Genomic DNA, 19,424 nt, shown 5'->3' with positions numbered 1-19,424 from the left:
AAGATAGGGGTATGCGGTCGCGTCATGATAAATTTCGATACATGATTCAAATTGAGAAAATTCACAGATCGAAACGTTGTGAATCTTGTCGTTACTTATATACGTGACTCCAGGAGCAATGCGCTGACCCATCACCAGCAGACCCACAAACATAACAACCTAGTCACTCAATCAGGCGATTGCGATAGGACCACACACGATTTTTCCTCTTTGCGTACTGTGTCGACGCGTTGGTCATGGCCTTTGGCAGTGAGACCCTTTGACGCAACGAGGTCACAATAGGCTTTCATTTTCTCAGCGGTAGGTCTGGAAGGCTGTGGTAGCCGATCTCTTGCAACATACAACACTCGCTGGGAATTTGTGCTTGTCATTGGACTGTCGAGCCCCAACGGCAACGGCGTCAACAGCCTCAATGGCAGCGGAGTATCTCATATTGATGCCTCTAAGAGCGACAAGCGCGCCTAGGATAGTAGATACCTTCATCGCGATAAACGAGAAAGAGAATCTGGCGAAATAGGGAGAGTTAAGGATGATGGAATGTAGAAGGGCGGCGCAAGACTGAATGAAAATAAGAATTATCGGGGAAGAGCTGCCCTCTTAATTTAAACACCGAAGCTTAGAGCTCCCCTAGAGAGCATGGCAAGAGAGACGGGACACGAGAGGGGTAAGGTCTCTCGAACAGTCAGCGTGCGCAAGAAAAAGCAATACGAGGTCTCATTACATGTCTTGATGAATAGACTCCTCCCAACGGACAAGATACCTATGTCGTATTGCCACAGGTGAGCTCAAAATTATGCGAGTTCTAACTGGGGATGTAAACTTTGAGGTATCTAGGAAGTTCCTGGCACCAAGAGCGAATCACGTTTCATGAATACTCATTTGATTATATGCTAAAAGCTGTCTGTATATTGGCCATAGAAGGGATGCTAGTAAAAACCGCGCGAGCACCCGAAGATCTCAGTACAGATCGTAATCTGTTCCATACTTCTTGGCAGAAGAGCCAGACCTAGAAGACGACGAGTATCCAGTGCTACTACCAAAGCCACGAGCGTTCGTAGCGCTGAGACCGCGACCACGGACGGCATTGCTACGCGACAGTCCAGCACCCTTGTAGCCCGAGGTGGTGTCAGACTTACCATAGTAACCATCATCACCGTAGCTCGGGGTCTCACGAACAGTGGACGAGCGACCAAGAGGCCGGCTAGAATAGTCCGAGCGGTTCTCGAATCGGGACGATCCCAAGGGACTGACGCTGCGGTGATCAGAGTATGAGTGCTGGCGACGGGGGCGCTCAGCATCGCTGCAAGGAGGTGAGATGCCGCGAGCTGTGGCGGGGCGACGAAGAGTCGCATTGGAGTTTGTTGAGTAGCCTCCGATGCGAGAATCGTCGTACTCGGTGACCTCGACAGGATCATAGTCTGCGGTACGCTCATAGTCAGGACGTGAGTCAGTACGACCATACGAGGACTTAGACGAACGACTTGTGGTCTCGTCGTCGTATGGCATCGCACCATACCTAGACTTGTACCCACTACTCTTGTAATCGTAATCCGTGTCAAACTCAGAGCCTGCATACTTAAAACTCGAACCGCCATACAAGCTGGAAGTCTTGCTGGATGATCCATAGGCTGAGTCTAGGTCGTCATAGTCACAAGAGTGCGAGATTGAACTAGTGCCATACTTAGATCTAATGCCGTACTTGCCACCGGATGAGTAGGGGTAGGATGAAGGCATCTCGGTGAAAGTGATGTCTGGGTGCGTTGTCTGTAAAATTTTGTATGCGTTTGTATGCAAAGTGAAGATGTATGTAGAAGTGTAGGCTTCCGTGTGATGTCTGATCAGATAGAAAGTAGATAGGAGCATTTAAAAACAGACTTTTGTGTCAATGTAGGCTCATGCATTGTTTCTTGACAGCGTAGTAACTATGCTTATACAATGATGGCAGCAGTTTCACAATGTAGGACAGAAGCGACCGCGTCCCGTCTGTTAAAGTAACGTTGTTGTGGAAAAAAAGTATATAAATGTCTGGCAGGTAGCAAAAAGGTTGTGTAGAGAGGCAAAATAATTGCTCCCCCGGGAAGGTTCGAACTTCCAACCTCCTGATGTGCTATCGTGATAACAGTCAGACGCGCTGCCTATTGCGCCACGGAGGATGTGGCAATTGAATTGAAAGAACCTTAACGTAACTTGTACACATACTCAGCTCAAAGTATAGTCGCACTTGGAACAAGGCATGAAAAAACAACCTGTGTTGCGTGAGGCGTTGAAATCAAAGTTAGCTTGCGCTCGTTGTGTTTGAACGTCCTAAAATCTACGAATCGTTCTTGTATAACTTAGTCAACGAACCTAATAGCTTAAACATGCTGGAACGCTAAACAATATCTGCATTTGAGACTGTTCCATAATATATTATATTGCCTGAATCGTATCAAAATGTCCGTAGTGACAGCAATCAACCCGCACATCAATTCCACCATTATAATGCCGAGATTACACAATGCTAAACATATCATATATCTTCAAACAGAAGTGAAGTGATGCATGTCGACGCAGCCATGTATATTCACAGTTTTAAAATAACTCCCTAGGGCTCGCAAAAGTTTGTGGTGGGTACCCAGCCAGGTCTCAAGACATGAGATACTACCGCACTCCATCAAGCGGGCAAGATATCGGTGTACAGTCGGTCGTCGTACGATTAACAAATCAAAAGAGGCCGCACAAAGTGAGGAATACACGAGCACTATCGTAAAGTGGAAACATGCCTTCAATCTATGGGTATCAAAACGCTCTCGGGGGCTTCTTGGGACACCTCGGGCTCGGCAACGGCGGACAGAACCTCTTGCTCTCATCATCATACAAATGTTCCTCCTCCGGCACACTAATAACCTTTTGTCTAATACCCACCCACTCTGCTGTCGGATGTCTCGCCGGACTACTTCGCCTACTACCAGAACTATTGCTCTCAGTCTCCCATTCCAAGGTCGGAAGAACGCCAACATCATCCAGCTGGGTTGGTGCAGCCAAGGGATCTTTCGCTGATGTTGATGTTGCGGGCCGAGATACGGGGACGTTGATGTGCCGGTTGAAAACGTTCTCCGGGGGTGAAGGAGTGAAGATTGGTTTGGCGATATTAAGGGCGAAGTGGGATGATGAGTGCGTAAGGCGGTGATTTGAGGATAAGTCGAGACCGTATGTGGCGAGAGGGCGGCAGTATGGTTCTGCGGTCTTTTCAGTCAATGGTGTTATGGAAGCATGTGAACTGTGTGAAGTGGTGTAGTCGAAGATGGGTGCCTGCGGCTTGTGCTCGAAGTAGCGTTTGATGAAGAGCGGGGCGCTGTTGGTGTATGATATCTCCTCGGGCTCAATCTTGCCGGCTATTATCTTGATAATGAAGGGATTGAGGACCGGTAAGCAAGCAGTGATGATGGCCAGGTTCTGTGCGATTTGCTCGCTGAGTACTGTCGGCCATCGGGCGTAAGTCTGGTCCGTAAGGTCGGTATTGTTGAAGAAATAGAGCTGTACACCCATGACCGCGACGACACTGGAAGATGTTAGTATATTTAGATACTGGAGTCATGGTGGCCACCCACAGTAAACGTGCTAGAAATACCAGGGACACAGAAATCCTCCTCGTCGCCGATATTCTCACATTCCAAACCACGAGCGGTATGAGTACGAGTAGGATCTCTACTATGATGTTGGTAATGCCGATGTAGTTTACGAATGCCGTCACATCGTAGCACTGTGTATTTCTGACGAAAATCCAGGGATGCGGCAAGGCACATGCGAAAGCAGTCGCGATAACACCCGATAGAGTCCAGAGTGCCGTGAAGCCAGCGAAACCAAGTGCGGTGTACTTCGGTACAGTGCCAGGAAGGACTTTGCGGATGACAAGGCAGATAGAAATGCGAGCACATCCCATGTTTGCAATGTATAGTATGTATGCAACATACTCGGCCTGTAGAGATCAGCCAGGTGTTCCACAATATTGCGATTCGAGACTAACCTTCTGGTAGATTACTATCTGCTCAGCAGACAGGTCATGCACATGCTGACCCAGAGCTCTCATAGACTCAATCGATACAACGACTGTTTGCCCAAAGCTGAAAAGCTGCTCTCATCAGCGTGACTTCTTTTCCTTGAGCCTCTCGACTTACGGCGGCCAGTGCGATGAACAAGTCATCGAGCCCAAATCTCCTCCGCTTCGTCTTCATCGAAACCTTCATCGCAAATCTCGCAACCAGAGTACACACAACCACCGCCAGCAGCATCCACGAAACGATATTGATGACATTGCCGCGGCTTCCCATGGAAATCGTCGTCCGCCTGAGCACCGCGCGATCCACCGTGGCACCCATATCCAAGAACAAGAAAGTGCGAAAAGATCAAGTTGCGAGGAATGCTTCCACCATTTGAGGTCTGCGACCGACCACTTGGCCAACAATAACAGTTCGAGAAGCCGAGTCTTGGCCCCAAGTCTCACCTCATCCTTAGGGAAGCGACGTCTTAAAGGCAACTACCCACCACCCATTATCAGCTACGACAAGCCTTGTGGGGCGGAACTGAGCTCGAATATCAGGCCGCAGTCATTGGAGCAAATGTGAGAAGTGTATAGCCATCGCGTGCGTCGGACTTCGAAAGCATCGCGTGATTGGCCAATAGTCCCCGACGCACTAATGCGGCACCCCATAAGCCCCGATATAACACTGAGGACATAAGGGAGTGAGACAAGGAAAGCGGCTATATTTGGAAGGATGCAGGTTTGGTGTATTGGAGTGGCGTCATTGACTCGGTACGGCACAGTGAGGTGTGGTGGGTGTGTATGCGCACGAACTAACGTTTACTTCACGACATGCAGGCTAGCATGTATTGGTTGTACATCTTGTATTACGCTGAATAATGAGGCGTGTGCGCCTCCTAAAATCGCCATTAATCAAAACCAATCCTGCGAATGAGACGTGGGACGGCTCCTTACATCGCACATACCAACCCCTCGACACTCCCTCAGCCACCGTACATATGTAGCCCTTCCTACTACGACCGGCTTAACACACCCAATTCCCCCAGATCCCCTCCACTCCCCAACGTCTCCTCAAAGAAATTCGCCGCCTGCTGTTTCGCCTCCGGCCCATAATCCAAGAAGTCGTTGCCAAACACAACATTGTCCATGTTCAAGATGTGATCGGGATGCAGCGGGTCGAATGCGCAACGAGTGCGGTAATAGGTGACGAGGAATTCTGGCTCGATCTCTGCCTTCTCGAGTAGTGTTTGTGAGAGGGATGAGTCCTGCTGTGAGGGCAGGTAAATATGTATGGATCGGTCGTTGGCGAGATTCTTTTCTATGTTTTCTTCTATAATGGCCTTCGCGAATGTCGAGATTGCGTCTGAGTTTGCGTCTGAGTTTGCGAGCCGTAAAAAAGTACTCAGGGAATTGGCGAGTTGCGGTGTCTCGGATTGCGCTTTGGTAGGGGTCGGTGCTGGGTGTCCCTGATCCATCGCGTATAATGCTTCGGCGGGATAATCAACTTCAAGCTGTCGTGTCGCTGATTCACCGGTTTCGATCCACGAGAGTTGCTGAGAGTGTTCATGATCCTCGACAGGAGGGACCAAATTACTCTTCTGTAGCTTCGATGACCATGATGGCTCTCGTGGACCTTTTGTCGCCATCGTCTTGCGCTCTCTAGGAATACGTATCTCAGTGTCGTAAGTGCCTGCACCTCCTCGAAAGGTCGGCTCGGCGCTTCGGGGTGCTTCGCTCGTTTGAGAGCCCGTTTGGTCAGGTTTGAGAAGGCCCTCGTTCGAAGGCGCAGGAAGGTCAGCCATGCGTCGCTGTTTGTTACTTGTAGTTCGAGATGCGTGAGTACTCTCCGACTCTGGTGTCGGATGTGATCGCATACTTCTCGTTACATTATTATGTCCATGTACCATATGACTATCTGCGGAATTTGGAGAGGAGACATCGCGATGTTCCCGCTTCTTCTTGTTGCCTGGAGGTGCGCGAACACCTCTAGTCCCTGTCATAGCAGGTAGAATCTTACTGCCAGGTAAATTAGTCTCGCGCGCTACTATGCATTCCACGCGACCGTCGGGGTCACATAGATAGCCGTTCTGATGGCGAATCTGTTGTTGTGGCAAGAAAGTCTGAGGATAATGTGGTATCGGTGTCATGGCATGGAAAGAGTGCTGAGGGCCCTCAGGGTTTCCAGGATCGGGCATGGATGTCTGCTGCTGTTGGGAATGCGAGTGGAACTGTAGTTGGGTGGAGTGCATCAGGTCTGGATATAGCCGACTATAGTCGTGTTGTATATCTACGATGTTGGTCGGCTGCATGCCGTGGGAAGATTCATGATACATCATGACTGGTTGATGATACATGGCCATTCGTTGAGCTGATTGCATACCGTGCATATGTCCAGGGACCATGATGTCTGGCTGATAATGCATAACTATGTTATTTGAAGGATATCCAGGATGCGCCATGTAAGCTGGCTGTTGAGAAGTGACAGGCACACCATGTGAAGATCGGTACTGCGGTGTCTCGCCTGTAAGGTCGATAAAGTCGCGAGGCTCTGGTCGCTGTTGACCGAATTGGCGAGGCATGATCCAACGACTGTGTGAAGGCGACGTTGCGGGCAGAAACGCGATTACAGTGCCTTATTGCGTGAAACTCTTTCCTAAGGCACGAGTAATCAAGAAGAGAAGCCACGTACAAAATGAGCTGCTGCAGTAGTGTTGCTACCTCCAGGGGCTTGTCAGGTAAGAGTATAAGTGAGAGGGAAGCGATGTGAAATACACCACCGAAGTCTGTACGGGAGGATGATTATGGGTAAGAGACAAACTGCACTTCAAATGTCGCTAGGTACAAAGAAAGTCCATGACATAAATAGGAATTGATGTTGCGACACCAAGATTTGTTACGTCTGCTTGGCGTGTATGGCTACGTTCAGGACGCGCTAACAATCTTCGTGCTATCACGCTTCGCGCATGGAAAATTCGCTCTTCTCAAATTTTGTTCCTTGCTTTTTTTGATCTGTATCTCCACCGTACTGCTCACGCCTCAGGAAGTCCGTTCGTAAAGGAATTGCGCGCGAATCACCCACATTTGGCCTCGACAGGTGGCTACGAGGAACATGCAGACCACCACTGTCCTTGAAATGTGGCTATGGAGCAATAGTCATGGGAGATAGATGACTGCCCATTTTTGTATCTCACGGGAAAATTGTAGCCTTAGCCGTCCAGCTGTCGTCAGAAATAGCGTTCCACTTTCGCCGCTGCTCACGAAGCGACCCATTGCGATACCGATTCTGTTTCTTGCGCCGAGAGCCATGGTGCTCATAGTCCGCATCATATTCCGTTGTCTCTCTGGCTACCGTATCAGGGCGAAGGCCCGCACGCTGTCTGTTCCAGCTGACTACCTCTGCATCGGTGTGTGTGGTACAAGTGGTAGTCCCTCGCCTCACGTGGCAGCGTCCCGCTTTCGATGTTCGCCTCACGTATGTGCACTGAAGAGAGGTGTTTGCGAATGACATCGTTGGCGGGATGCTCTTTGGCCCAGAGAGGAAAACACTGATGGTGTAGAGGCGAAAGAGGCGGCACCCACGGCTTCTTTTTGTCGGCTACAGGGATTTTGGAAATGCGGACAATTTCATCGCACATGAACTTGTTGAGCTCCTCTATAGCGGCGAGTGGGAGCAGATGGTCAAAGGGGTCGCAGTCTTGGGCTGATGACCATTCCTTGTACTTTTCGATGTTCTCGCTTGCTACGAGGTTTCCAGTCTGGGCGGAATTCTGCGTGCTGGCGTCGATGTCGACCTCTATGAAATGGTCGACCAGATCATCAACCGTTTTTTGCACGACTGAAATTCCGAGTATGCGCTTCGAAGTCAATCGATCGGTTCGTGAGGCAGTCTGTAATGCGTAAGCTTAAATTTGAATCACGCAAAGTCAATACCGCCGTTGGCAACAAGGAGCAGGAGAAGCCAATGCCAGAAAATTGCAGTATAGTCTTTCATCATTTTTGGACCTCCTTCCGAGGTGAGCGGTTGTTGTACAGATCGTGCCGTGGATATAACAGATATATCGCATATGAGTTGAGGAGAGTGCCAACGCCATCGCTGCCAAAATCAGGCCAGCGGTATATGCAAGCCAACCATCCGAACACCCGACATGTTGACCGTTTTGTTCATCTCGAACATTAAAACTGCGCGCTAAAACAAGACATGTATGGGAGGAATCGAAATTACGCGGCAACTGCCATGCCGCCGCCGCCGCTTGACGACAGGCCTCCGGCATCGGTGGGCGGTGGCGGAGGGGCATCGAGCCTGGTGTTGTCGGCCATCATGCGGTTGAATCCGATCGAGACGCCCTCAATGACTGCGAGGAGAATTGCGCACGATATGGCGCCGTTGCGCATGGATTTGTAGCCACCGCGTACCGCAAGCGAGCCGCCGGTGAAGAATCCTGCGATGATGGCGTTCCACGGGTCTTCCTTCTTCCGTATGCCCTTGACTGCGCAGTCGTATGTGTTGAAGAGTCCTCCCCACACGCCAAAGTTGCCGCCGAGTACTGGCGCGCGGGCTTTTATCGCGGTGATGGCGCCGATGCGTCGCTCGCCGTACGGGGAGTTGCGGAACTGTGCGCCTTATTAGTAGCGGAGCAGAGCAGAGGCGGGTCAGTGGCGGGTCAGTGGCACATACACCTTTTACGCCGTGCCATACAGCACCGCCAACAGCCTGCGTTCTCGTCAGTATCATGTAGCGAGCCCAAGTTCGTGCTAGCACATACACCCATGGCGAAGGCGCCACCAAAGTCATTGAGGATCACCCATGGGCAGGGGTCGCGAGAATGATCCATCCTGTCTGCGTGTGCTTCGGGTTGAGCGGGAGGGTCCTGGTTGGGAGGCGCGACTGGAGTTGCCAGAGATTGTGGGTTCAGATGAGAATGACGATGATGATGCCGGTTCAACTTTTTCGCGGGACATCGCTGCGTCGGCAAAACTTCGGGCCGGGCAGCATCGTCTCTTCCGCCACCACTCTCTTGAGTCTGAAGTTCTTCACCAATGTCATCGTTTGCGAACAAAATGCCATCGAGGATGGCGTGATACATGAGATTGATGGTAGATCACGATTCAGAACCCAACGCACAAACACATACCGTTCGCCGTGATGATTGCGGTAGGTGGCATCTTCCGTCCTCAGCTCACGGCATAATCGATTTCATACCCCACAAGTCTGTTCCTTTTCTCACTGCTATTCTTCCTAGCTGTCTGTTACCCAATTCACACCATGGATATTTGTTATTCCAATTTCCGGTCCCGTTTCCTGTCAAGGCGTCTACGGTAAATCTATCGCGACTGGGCCTGAACAACTGCACAGCAGGCCTGCCTTCCCAGTGTCGTTGTGACTGTATCTCTTGATCAAACATCTCTTGAGCCTCAACTCTTGATTCATGGCGCGGTCTATTTCTTCAAACCTCATGTACTCAATCACAGTCGGCGCCATACCTAAGTATATGGACCCTTGCTGGATACGCCCATTCCATAAAACAGCACGCCGAGGCGACGTAAAATACCCCACTCCCTCAATCACCTTTGACTGCGAGTTGTACTCCGCCCGCACTTGTGTCTGTCGTCGTCGCGATGCTTGGCTTGGCATGGTCTTGGCGCTGCCGTGCTGCCTTTTAACACCCCAACTGCCTCTCACCTCCATCTCCTCGCCACTTACCTCGCCTCTCAACCAAGATAGCCCGAGCAGTTAGTATGGTCGGTGGCACACGCAATCGCACTCTGAGTGCTGGCCCTGGCCCTGGCCCTGGCCCTGGCCCTGGCACCAGCAATGGCGGTCGCAACCGCGATAGCTCTCAACGTGAGCGGGATGACGTCTCACGTCTGAGTGAGGGCCTCGAGCCTATGCACATCGACGAGCAGATCCGTAAGTAAAAATCACTGTAGGCAAGCCAGCCGCTAAACAGCGGTATAGCGTATCGCCCCCACCAATCACCAGCCCGTGAGCTTGACGCCTTGGGTGCTCACGTCAAAGATATCATCACGACTATTAACAGGCTTGAGGGCCTCGGCCTACAGCGCCTGAAGATACCGCTGCCGAAGATCATCGTCCTTGGGGAACAGTCGACTGGCAAGTCCTCAGTCATTGAGGCTATCTCTGAGATTAAGACGCCGCGATCGACTGGTACCTGCACGCGATGTCCATTGTTCATCAAGCTTGAGTCACCGGCCGATCCAGCTGCGACGTGGAACGCAAGTGTCACGCTCCGCCGTACCTTCATCTACGATGGGAAGAGGGGCCGAGATCGACGCTTTCCTGGCTGGATTCAGCTTCAAGAACCTACCATTGTAGAGTTCATGACATGCAACAGCCCAGATGAACTCGAACGTATAATTGCCCGAGCTCAGCGTGCTGTTACGAGTCTTCACGACTACGAGGATTTCACTAAAGCTAATATCGAGCATCTTAATGGGGCATTTTCCTGTGGGTTTTCGCCGAACGTCGTGTGTATCTCTATTAGTCACCCCGGTCTGCCAGCCCTAAGTTTCTACGATCTTCCAGGTGTTATCGGCCAGTCTGAGATGCCTGATGATGTTACTTTTGTCAAGAATCTCGTCAGCGAATACGTTAAGGATCCGGAAGCTCTCATCCTCGTTACCTGCTCTATGGAAAATGACATCGCGAATTCCACAGCGGGTGGCATTGCAAGAGCTCTGAAGGCTACCGATCGATGCGTTGGTATGTATCTCATTCTATTCTACATCGACCATGACTAACACTAGCCTAGGTGTGCTCACAAAGCCCGACCGTCTCCTGGAGACCGCCTGTCACGAAATTCTCCACAATGTCTATGAGAAGAAGCACCTGCCACTGGGTCATGGATACTTCGTCGTTCGAAACCTTGGACAAGAGCAGCTTGACAGGCACCTGACCCATGAAGCTGCGCGAGCTCAGGAGAAGCAGTTCTTCGACACTGCGAAGCCCTTCGCAGCGTTTCGGCAACATGACTCTCGCTTTGGTACATGGAATCTTCAGAGCTTCCTGTCCGACAAGCTAGCTGAGCAGATCACGAAGAAACTACCTATCATTGAGGAGGAGATCCACACTCGTCGACACGAAGTTGAGGAAGAGCTGAAGCAGTATCCCGCACCGGTTACTCAGAATGCGCCCAGAGTCATCTTCGACATACTTACAGAGTTTGCGCAGAGCGTGCGCCTCGAATTAGAAGGCGACTTCAAGCATCGGGTGTGGCGCAACAACTGGAAAGCACTTCAGAGGTCCCTGTTCAGCTCGATCTTGAGCCTTAAGCCTACATTGGCGACTGGCGGAACTCGCGATAAGGGAATCTACCGCAGTTCACTTAGTGGTGGGGCATCGGCCAACGACTCTATTGTCCTGGAGTCTGATGATGAGAGTGATGATGAAGGCAGCGGAACCGGAGACATACGGATGTCTGGTACGCCAGAGACTCCTACAAAAAAACGCAAGCTGGACTCTACTCCTGGTCCCTCCCCTCTCAAAAACTCGATCCCTGCCAAATCCACTTCAGTGGCTGCAGTTGTCCCATTCCCGGATTTTACCAAGAAGAGAACCAAGTTCCAGCTCGATGGGATCTCGCAACATCTGGAGGAGACTTCAAACGCGAGCATACCAGGTCATTACGACCACAAGATCACCGATGCGATGAGTATGGAAACTTTAGAGCACTGGTCACTGCCTTTGACTGAATTCTTCAACTCCCTAGAGAAGGATCTGAAGTCGCGCATCCGGGCACTGTTCCACGAGTCCTTCCGCACGTGGGAGAGTGTAGCCTTGTACGAGGCGGCCTGGAAAATAGTTGTTCAAATGTTGGACCTGAACCTCCAACAACAGCGTACGACAATGGCCACTGAGAGTCTAGAAGACGAGACGAACAGTGTGTATGTCTTCCAGAAAGGGATCTTTGCTACAGAAAAGGTTGCCCAGTTAGAACTCTATCGCCAGGCTCGCTTCAAGGCGCGTTTAGCACGATACAGGCATGAGCGCCAACACCGCACCGGCAAGGACATCACGCCTGCGGAAGACGCCAAAATTCTTAAGAATGCAAAGCTCATAGAGCTGCTAAACGAGGAGCCGTACAGCGTTGAGCTAGGTGTTGCAGCCACTATCACCACCTACTTCATGACGGCTGCCCGTCGCTTCCACGACTCTGTCTGCATGCGCATTGAGAGCAAATTCTTCAAGCAACTTCAGACACAACTGCGCGACGAGCTGGAGAATGGTCTAGGTATCTACGACGAAGATAATGGTAAGAATGACTGATTACTTCCACTGTCAATACGTACTAACCCTTCTCAGGCAACCGCAATGCAATTCGCCTCCTCACCGAAGATCCTGAGCGCGAGGCCTTACGCCAGGAGCTTCTCGCAAAACTCAACGCCCTCAGTCAAGGCCAACAAATTCTTCAAGACCTGAAGGACAAGTACGGCGATCCCTCCTCACAGGCTTCAGGCAACACTATGCACGAGGGCAGCAACAGCTCCTTCGGCATATCTACTCCTCTTTCCACTACCCCTCTTTCTGAGGAGATGGATGAGATGTAGAGCAGCAAGTCATGGCCATGCGCGGTCACGCCGAGCATTTTCGTACTGACTAGGACACGAACGCTTTCGCATTCGCCATGTACTTGGCACGCACAACTTGGAAGAGATTGATGACGGAATTAGCCTTGCTAGATCCGTTCATTTGCGCCCTCGGTTGTTAGAAAGCACACCACGCGTGTTGGCTTTCAGGAAGTACGCACCACAAGCGCTTGAATACGATGAATTGAGCCTAGAGTGAGTTACACGAAAGCAGCGCATGCAATTAGTTTCTCACAAGGCTTCATATTGAAAGTTGATAAATGCAACTAATTCCTCAAAATCTCGACATGTCCACGACTTTCTCTCGCTTCTCTTGACACTAACCACCTGGCTGATGTCAGATTTTAGCTCGCCATCGGCTCCGGATCTGACGTTGAGGTGTTTCAGGCTAAGACCAGAGGTAGTCAGCTATCAGGTATTGTACTAACAGCGAAACCGAAACGTTGCCAGGAATGCCTTCATGGTCTAAGGAGCTGACGTGATGAGATCGCTTATGCTAGCCTATAAATATTCAACGTTGGATGATACAGTGCTTCACTCTGCCCCGCTTTGCATTAAATGATAGTATCGCCCGTTTGCGCAGTCACGCCTACGCACACTACATTGACCAAACATAGTTTTGTCGGCTCGCGGCACTCGTCAAAACAAATCATACTGATAGCGGAGCTTGGCCCGATGGTCAAGCTAAAACATGTTCCGGAAATAGACAAGTGCCTTGGCTTTAGGGGGCTATGGCACAGGGAGTTGCTAGCGGGCTGGCAAGGGTTGCGCATACATATGTAATGAAGCAGGTTTGCCTTTTCCTACTCGCTCCATGTCTACGTCAAACTCCTATCCAACCACATTTACTAGGTATCCGAATTTATCATGGCCCAACTCCACCGGCCCAAAGCCAGACGGAAATCGACTACCCAGAAGATCTCAGAGGTCATTCAATCGACAAAACGCTTGCTGTTTACTTTCGATGAAGTCGAAGCATGGCAGCGTGATAACGAGTACCTCTGCGGCAACTATCGCACTAAGTCCAATTCGTACCGTGCGTCCCTAAAGAGCATGTTATATCTCCACAACCAAACCGGAAACATTTATTCGCACCTCGTAGGTGCGGTATTATTCCTCGCTTACTCGACGAACGTATACGACAAGATCACTACTAGGTACTCCACAGCAGATGTCTTCGACCTCCTGGCTTTTGGTGTCTTTATCAGCAGCGCAATTATATGCTTCGGTATCAGCGCGACATTTCACATTTTCGGCAACCATTCCAGTAAAGTCTATCATACATGGCTCATGTTGGATCTATACGGCATCTTCGTGCTCATCGCGGGTACAGTATATTCGGGGACATACTATGGGTTTTACTGCGAGCAGGAGTATTGGATCATGTATTCGGTTGGGGTAAGATCACCGTTTCTGGTATGTAGGATTTTGTTTGCTGACTTTCTGCGTTCTGAAGATCACGATAATAGTAACGTCTGCGGCAACCTTGTGCTCTTTACCGCACTTTCGCACGCCTAAGTGGCGTTGGGCGAGAGCGGCGCTGTTCTGTGCAATTGGGTGGTCTGGCGCGTTTCCGATGACGCATGCGGCGCAGGCGTTTGGTGTTGAACAGGCGCACAGACAGATGGGCTGGTGGTACTTCATCTGGGAAGGTTTGTCGTATATTAGTGGCGCGATCATCTATGCTGTGAGTACTTAAAGAAGGTGAAGGTTGTTGCTCATCGTGTGCTGACATGTCAATAAGTTAAGAATTCCGGAGAGGATGCGCCCTGGACTTTTCGATATATGGGGCTGTTCCCATCAAATTTTCCATGTTTGTGCAGTCGTTGGTGCGGCTCTGCATCTCGTTGGATTGTTGCAAGCATTCGACTACAATCACGATCCGATGACACGGAGATGTTGATCTTTGTCTTTCGCTCAAGAAACTTGTACACTTGACTCTAAGGTAGTATGTGAGGAGGGAATCGTGAGACGGCTCCGCCGTTCAACAACAGGCAAAGCACTACGTCACTCGAGCCTATGATCACGAACATCCAACCAACATCTAAGCAAAAGATATGTCCAATTTTCAATACCTATCAATTTTCCTACTTCATCCCTTGAGGCCTCAGTTGCATGGTAGGGTCTCTCACTCCTCATTTCTCACCTTCCTATCCATCGTCTGCATCACGATCTATCGTCCTCAAAATATTCACCTTATCAATCATGGCTTTTATACTCTGTGCCACTACTTCCATTGCAGTGTGGACCTGTTCCTCTGCCAAGTGCAAGTCCTGCCCCGGCGCGTTTCGGTCGTAGTACAAGAGGCTGAGTTCGCCCCTTGCCACTGCCAGAGCCAAGTCAGCATTCTCGCGCGCGTTCACTGCCAGATCACGCTCTCTCTCGGCGTTCATTTAAGCTCTAGTTTGAGATGGAGATCGACGGGTGGCCCCGGCTTGCGATCGCGGTGATCGTGGGCTTCGGTCAGCATCCCGCACAGTGCTGTCTCGATCTTCTCCAACTCTTACTCCGGCATCGTCGACATCTCGATCTTGCGGTTCTTGAGCCTCTGGGTCGTCCTGGGTACTAACTTGCTTCTTCTTCCCACCTCCTTTCGCGCCGACGGAGCAAGATGAATTCGTATTCAATGCCAAGTGTAGGAGCTTATGACTGATGCGGACAGCAAGCTGACACCGTTGTCTGGGTTGCAAACCCTGTGTTTTCTGTGTGCATAAGGGAAGCGGCAGAGTGCGCAAACCTGGCATAAGTTGTCTTTGATAGCGCAAGGCGGATGTTTGCTCAGTGAAACATGATGCTGCGATGGCAGGGCCATACGGACGATGACTCAGGCAGGGGCACTTTGACAAGTTCATTTCTATTAGGCATTTGCGAGGATCACCAGCCAAGCAGTGTCTACTGCTGACAAAGTGACGTGTAGAATGTGGGACGTCAGATTCCAGAATGCTTTCGTGACATTCGACGACACCAGGTGCTGCAACAACTCGTGCGCGCTTTGCCTCACGATCCTGAGCACCGCCTAAGCGCAATTTAGTTTGAGCTGTGTAAGCGAAACAGACTAATAAACTATCGAGTTTTTGCATGCTTATATATAAGATGACATCTACTCTCCAAAAGTGTATTGAGCCCAAACAGAACGCGCGCGCACGAATCACTGTGGCACCTGGTGACGAAGGTAGCAAAATAAAGTACCTCGAACTCACCGTTCCTCTCTGCTACCACGCGGTAGTGAAAGACATGACTATTAGTGCGTGAGCGATATGCCCGCCTTTCCAAGTGTCTCTTGCCACAGCTCTCTCTTCACAGGGACGTTAAACCAATTCAATCAATCAATCTTGCCGCAGCTCTACCCACTCTGTCTTCCGAGGTCTTTTGTAGATTCTCAAACCTTAATCAACTGCCCGAGGCCCCGTAGGCATCGAAAACAACTCCAATCAAGACATCCTCGGATGGAAGGAGATACTGGTAAACCATGTCCCGGAGCGTTTTTGGGGGATATTGTTGGATGTTTGTACATAGAACAAGGCACGATGGTGAAATGGTCATGCCAATGCGTTCATCAATGGCAATTGATATGCGCCCTTGACTACAGGCAATATTGGTTCGGAGCTTTTGAAGCGAGATTAGGCGAGCATGAACGATGTTCTTAGGAGGTTCTTCTTGTGACGTGCGCATGTGTTGCCGTTGCACTTTCCGAATGTCATTCGAGACATGATATATGACAATATCCATGAGCCTGAATTTTCTTAGATGTCTAGCTGGCATTAACATATGTCCTGTATAGGGTTTACACCACTCAGTCCCTTGCTGGTAAATGTAGTCGCAATCTGCTTCCGGGATGATATCCACGAGGTGTCGCCTTTTAGAAAAAAATGAAATGCCATCGTTCCTTCTAGGGATCTGAGTGTGTTCGCCGTGTTTAGTTAAAACAAACAAGTTGGTGATTCTGGGAAGAAGTATGCGTGGCGATCGGGATGCCTTAAAAGTAGTGCCTTGGCTGCTGTGGCTGTGCAATCCATCGATGGGTGCCACCGCAATTTCCGACTGAATGGAACATAACACATGAAATTCAAGCCTACATGGATAGCGAGCAGTCAAGTTATGCAGCACAATTAAAGGAGGGCAGTGATGAGAACATAGAAGCAGCGAGAGCTTGTGGGAAAAGTAACTAAACTGTGGCCATGTGTTTGTGAAGTTAACTGATGTATGGGACAGAAGACATATTCAGCACGATCGGTATCATAGGAATTCTAGCGCTCTTTTTCCATTTGTGCTGGGTCGTCCCGCATAATAGCTAGTTGTGTTGGCAGCTGACAGTGGAGAGACCAAATCGGTTGTATATGTGTGACAAATGGCGGAAGATTTCCAATTTGTCCCTGTTCTCAAGCCCGGGTTGGTTCGAATCTCCGATCATCAATGATGATGCCCCACCATCCAGTGAGTAGCCGTATACCAAAATCTCGTGGTTCTCGAGGTAGCTTTGACTGCACATCGTTGCAGAGCTTGCTGCAGCTAGACATTGCACACTCTTTGGCGTACTCATCGAGCTGGTGCTTGAGCCCTACAGCATGATTAGAGTGATAGTACAGCAATTTGCGTTTCCTTTAGCGTGTCAGTCAATCTTCGAGTTAAGGTGAGGGTGATGTTACTTAAAGACGCAACCGCGGTCTACATCACTAGTAGTCGCCATAGCGTCACTTAGGTACTGTGACAGAGAGAGAGAGAGAGGTGAAGGCGCTATCATTAGACGGCAGATCGTTGGGCTTTCCCTTGTATTCTCCTCATATCACCATATTCGCTGCCAAATCGCCACTGGTATGTCTCCCCTCTTTCTCTTCAAGGCATCCTGCTCCCGATGTCCTACTCCGATCCAATATCCGTGCCATTGGCTTTTCCGCGCTCAGGTGTATCGGAGATTGACAGATACAAACTGACTTCGTAGACCTTGGCAAGCTGGCGAACATCGTGACTAGATACCCTCCAATCAACGCCGCTGAAAAATCGCAAAGTGTTGTTGTCGTAGAATTGGAAAGTCGTATAGCGGAACCATGCAATAGCAAATCCAGACCGCGTGCGTTCAATTCTAGCGGCGGTAGAAGCGACGTGGCCATATTTCTCTAATGATGTATATGGTTGAGCCAGCTCATCGGTAGGCTTGCAGACCTTGGTCTTTTAGCTGTTTGGGAGATCGAGCCCATAGATGGAGGTCGTCGAATCATGAAGTAAGATCCCGTATATCTTATCCCGCAGTTCTCTTGGCAGTCTCATTTACATCTTTTTACAAAGCGCGAGGCACTGAGGCTTTAGCACGTTGTGATGGATGTGCTCATCGATCTCCGCACTGATGCGCTTCGCCATCCGGAATGAGTGAGAGTAATTGAGAAAGCAAACAGGTGTCTTGGCAACGATATGCGCCTACGTGCTAGGTGGACTACATAGCATTTCCACCTAAATGTAGGGCGTTACTTAGCCGTGAGAGTCTTAAGTCCGACAATTCTACTGGAAGAGAGCCCTAATACTAGCGGATTGAAGATGATCAGGATTTAGCATTGTCCTCAGTACGTTAGTCGAAGATATCACCCTCACAGCTCCGCACACCCAAAATACCAGCTTACCTTCCTCCGGGGCTAGCCGACTGAGAATCTTCACGTGAGGAAGATGAGACGTTACGGTACTCGAGCAGCGCCGGTCACGAACCGCCAATGTATCCAGATAGACCAGAAGTACAAGAAGATTTGTGTAGTTTGAGTGTGAATTACAATGACACGAGAGACCGAGAGCGGCAGTGAAGATGACAAGAACGCATATAACCCCATGATAGAAGACCAGAAAAGAGATATGGATGCTCTTAGAAAGACAACATTGGCAACCTCTTCGCCACAAACCACGCCCAATAAAGTGGCGCAAAATCCTGCGACGGCAGCCCAAACAAATTGTCCGCAATCCTCCCAAGTACCAAATCGCTATAAAGTGAAGAAAAGAATCCAAACACCGCCGTGAATGCAAGTATACTGCCGAAGAACGTGTACCGAACTGCTGACCAATACACCTTCGATCCTCCTTGAGGGAGGTCCAGGTGGTGCATGTACCAGTATATTGCGACGAGCAAGGGGATAAGGCCCATCGCGGCGCCAAAGCCATATGTGAGATGGCGGATGGTCAGGTCTGTGCGAAATGTGGTGTAGAGTAGGGAGCAGAGTCCGACCATACCGACTATGGTGCCAGAAAGGTAGAGCACCAGCCACCAGAGTGGTGCTGGGATGTTTTTGGCTCCCTTGCTAGGGCCGCTGTGTTGTGAGAAGAAGCCCGATCGACTCTTCAGTTGCGCGTGTATTCCGTTGTCGTACGGCTCGTGGTTCATTGCTGGATGGTACTGGTGACGAGTAGAGAATTCAATGTCTTTGGAGCCTTTTCGCCGCTGCTCTTCACGCACAATGAGGCACCGGTGCAGCGTCATGCAAGCAAGCGACACCGACGTGACAAGCTTCCATATACAGATCAGCAAGAAGTGCCAACTCAGGCGGCATCTGTGCATGGTGATCGAGGCGATGGGCACGCATGTGCACAATGCTAAAGCTGCTAAGAACATGTCGAACCTCCATGTAGTCATCCGGTGCCATGGCCACAGCGGAATTTGTCCCACAGCCATCCAAGCGATTGTCCAATATGTCAAAAGATGTGAAATGATTCCGACTGCCCCATAGGGGAGCGCATAGCAAGTGATCTCGCCAACTGCGCCACTGGTGATGTTCGGTGTCGGTAGCAGAATGTCGGAAAGCGTTTTGGAGGGTTCAGCAGATGT

The 19,424-nt window shown here is 50.2% G+C and overlaps 12 protein-coding genes and 1 non-coding gene across 13 annotated transcripts; 2 read left to right on the top strand and 11 right to left on the bottom strand.

The window, feature by feature from the left end:
• Positions 1-167: 167 nt before the first annotated feature.
• SNOG_13247 (hypothetical protein) lies at positions 168-432 on the bottom strand (the record flags this gene model as incomplete). Its single annotated transcript, XM_001803406.1, has 2 exons — positions 168-314; positions 343-432. 2 exons carry the CDS (start codon positions 430-432, stop codon positions 168-170), a joined length of 237 nt encoding a protein of 78 aa, XP_001803458.1.
• Positions 433-957: 525 nt separating this feature from the next.
• On the bottom strand, positions 958-1,734 carry SNOG_13246 (hypothetical protein; the record flags this gene model as incomplete). Its single annotated transcript, XM_001803405.1, has 1 exon — positions 958-1,734. One exon carries the CDS (start codon positions 1,732-1,734, stop codon positions 958-960), a length of 777 nt encoding a protein of 258 aa, XP_001803457.1.
• A 334-nt stretch (positions 1,735-2,068) lies between these two features.
• SNOG_16659 lies at positions 2,069-2,153 on the bottom strand. Its single transcript is given in 2 exon segments — positions 2,069-2,104; positions 2,117-2,153. It is a non-coding gene; the product is annotated as a tRNA-Asn (tRNA).
• Positions 2,154-2,998: 845 nt separating this feature from the next.
• Positions 2,999-3,922, bottom strand: SNOG_13245 (hypothetical protein; the record flags this gene model as incomplete). Its single annotated transcript, XM_001803404.1, has 3 exons — positions 2,999-3,006; positions 3,261-3,516; positions 3,650-3,922. The coding sequence occupies 3 exons, from the start codon at positions 3,920-3,922 to the stop codon at positions 2,999-3,001; spliced, it is 537 nt and encodes a 178-aa protein (XP_001803456.1).
• Positions 3,923-5,034: 1,112 nt separating this feature from the next.
• SNOG_13244 (hypothetical protein) lies at positions 5,035-5,823 on the bottom strand (the record flags this gene model as incomplete). Its single annotated transcript, XM_001803403.1, has 1 exon — positions 5,035-5,823. One exon carries the CDS (start codon positions 5,821-5,823, stop codon positions 5,035-5,037), a length of 789 nt encoding a protein of 262 aa, XP_001803455.1.
• A 1,148-nt stretch (positions 5,824-6,971) lies between these two features.
• On the bottom strand, positions 6,972-7,327 carry SNOG_13243 (hypothetical protein; the record flags this gene model as incomplete). Its single annotated transcript, XM_001803402.1, has 2 exons — positions 6,972-7,160; positions 7,280-7,327. The coding sequence occupies 2 exons, from the start codon at positions 7,325-7,327 to the stop codon at positions 6,972-6,974; spliced, it is 237 nt and encodes a 78-aa protein (XP_001803454.1).
• Positions 7,328-7,374: 47 nt separating this feature from the next.
• Positions 7,375-8,015, bottom strand: SNOG_13242 (hypothetical protein; the record flags this gene model as incomplete). Its single annotated transcript, XM_001803401.1, has 2 exons — positions 7,375-7,908; positions 7,965-8,015. The coding sequence occupies 2 exons, from the start codon at positions 8,013-8,015 to the stop codon at positions 7,375-7,377; spliced, it is 585 nt and encodes a 194-aa protein (XP_001803453.1).
• A 224-nt stretch (positions 8,016-8,239) lies between these two features.
• On the bottom strand, positions 8,240-9,105 carry SNOG_13241 (hypothetical protein; the record flags this gene model as incomplete). Its single annotated transcript, XM_001803400.1, has 3 exons — positions 8,240-8,632; positions 8,697-8,732; positions 8,785-9,105. 3 exons carry the CDS (start codon positions 9,103-9,105, stop codon positions 8,240-8,242), a joined length of 750 nt encoding a protein of 249 aa, XP_001803452.1.
• Positions 9,106-9,757: 652 nt separating this feature from the next.
• On the top strand, positions 9,758-12,586 carry SNOG_13240 (hypothetical protein; the record flags this gene model as incomplete). The annotated part of the gene is made up of 5 exons (XM_001803399.1): positions 9,758-9,929; positions 10,002-10,391; positions 10,566-10,742; positions 10,792-12,291; positions 12,342-12,586. 5 exons carry the CDS (start codon positions 9,758-9,760, stop codon positions 12,584-12,586), a joined length of 2,484 nt encoding a protein of 827 aa, XP_001803451.1.
• Positions 12,587-13,492: 906 nt separating this feature from the next.
• SNOG_13239 (hypothetical protein) lies at positions 13,493-14,049 on the top strand (the record flags this gene model as incomplete). Its single annotated transcript, XM_001803398.1, has 2 exons — positions 13,493-13,952; positions 13,997-14,049. The coding sequence occupies 2 exons, from the start codon at positions 13,493-13,495 to the stop codon at positions 14,047-14,049; spliced, it is 513 nt and encodes a 170-aa protein (XP_001803450.1).
• A 2,867-nt stretch (positions 14,050-16,916) lies between these two features.
• Positions 16,917-17,312, bottom strand: SNOG_13238 (hypothetical protein; the record flags this gene model as incomplete). Its single annotated transcript, XM_001803397.1, has 3 exons — positions 16,917-17,106; positions 17,150-17,224; positions 17,272-17,312. The coding sequence occupies 3 exons, from the start codon at positions 17,310-17,312 to the stop codon at positions 16,917-16,919; spliced, it is 306 nt and encodes a 101-aa protein (XP_001803449.1).
• A 170-nt stretch (positions 17,313-17,482) lies between these two features.
• On the bottom strand, positions 17,483-17,980 carry SNOG_13237 (hypothetical protein; the record flags this gene model as incomplete). Its single annotated transcript, XM_001803396.1, has 2 exons — positions 17,483-17,785; positions 17,933-17,980. The coding sequence occupies 2 exons, from the start codon at positions 17,978-17,980 to the stop codon at positions 17,483-17,485; spliced, it is 351 nt and encodes a 116-aa protein (XP_001803448.1).
• A 490-nt stretch (positions 17,981-18,470) lies between these two features.
• SNOG_13236 (hypothetical protein) lies at positions 18,471-19,157 on the bottom strand (the record flags this gene model as incomplete). Its single annotated transcript, XM_001803395.1, has 1 exon — positions 18,471-19,157. The coding sequence occupies one exon, from the start codon at positions 19,155-19,157 to the stop codon at positions 18,471-18,473; it is 687 nt and encodes a 228-aa protein (XP_001803447.1).
• Between the last annotated feature and the right edge of the window lie 267 nt (positions 19,158-19,424).

Source organism: Parastagonospora nodorum (genome assembly GCF_000146915.1).
Source record: "Parastagonospora nodorum SN15 chromosome Unknown scaffold_25, whole genome shotgun sequence".
NCBI classification, from domain to species: domain Eukaryota; kingdom Fungi; phylum Ascomycota; class Dothideomycetes; order Pleosporales; family Phaeosphaeriaceae; genus Parastagonospora; species Parastagonospora nodorum.
Note: the sequence above shows the minus strand (reverse complement) of the source record. Positions and strands in the feature narration are given on the sequence as shown.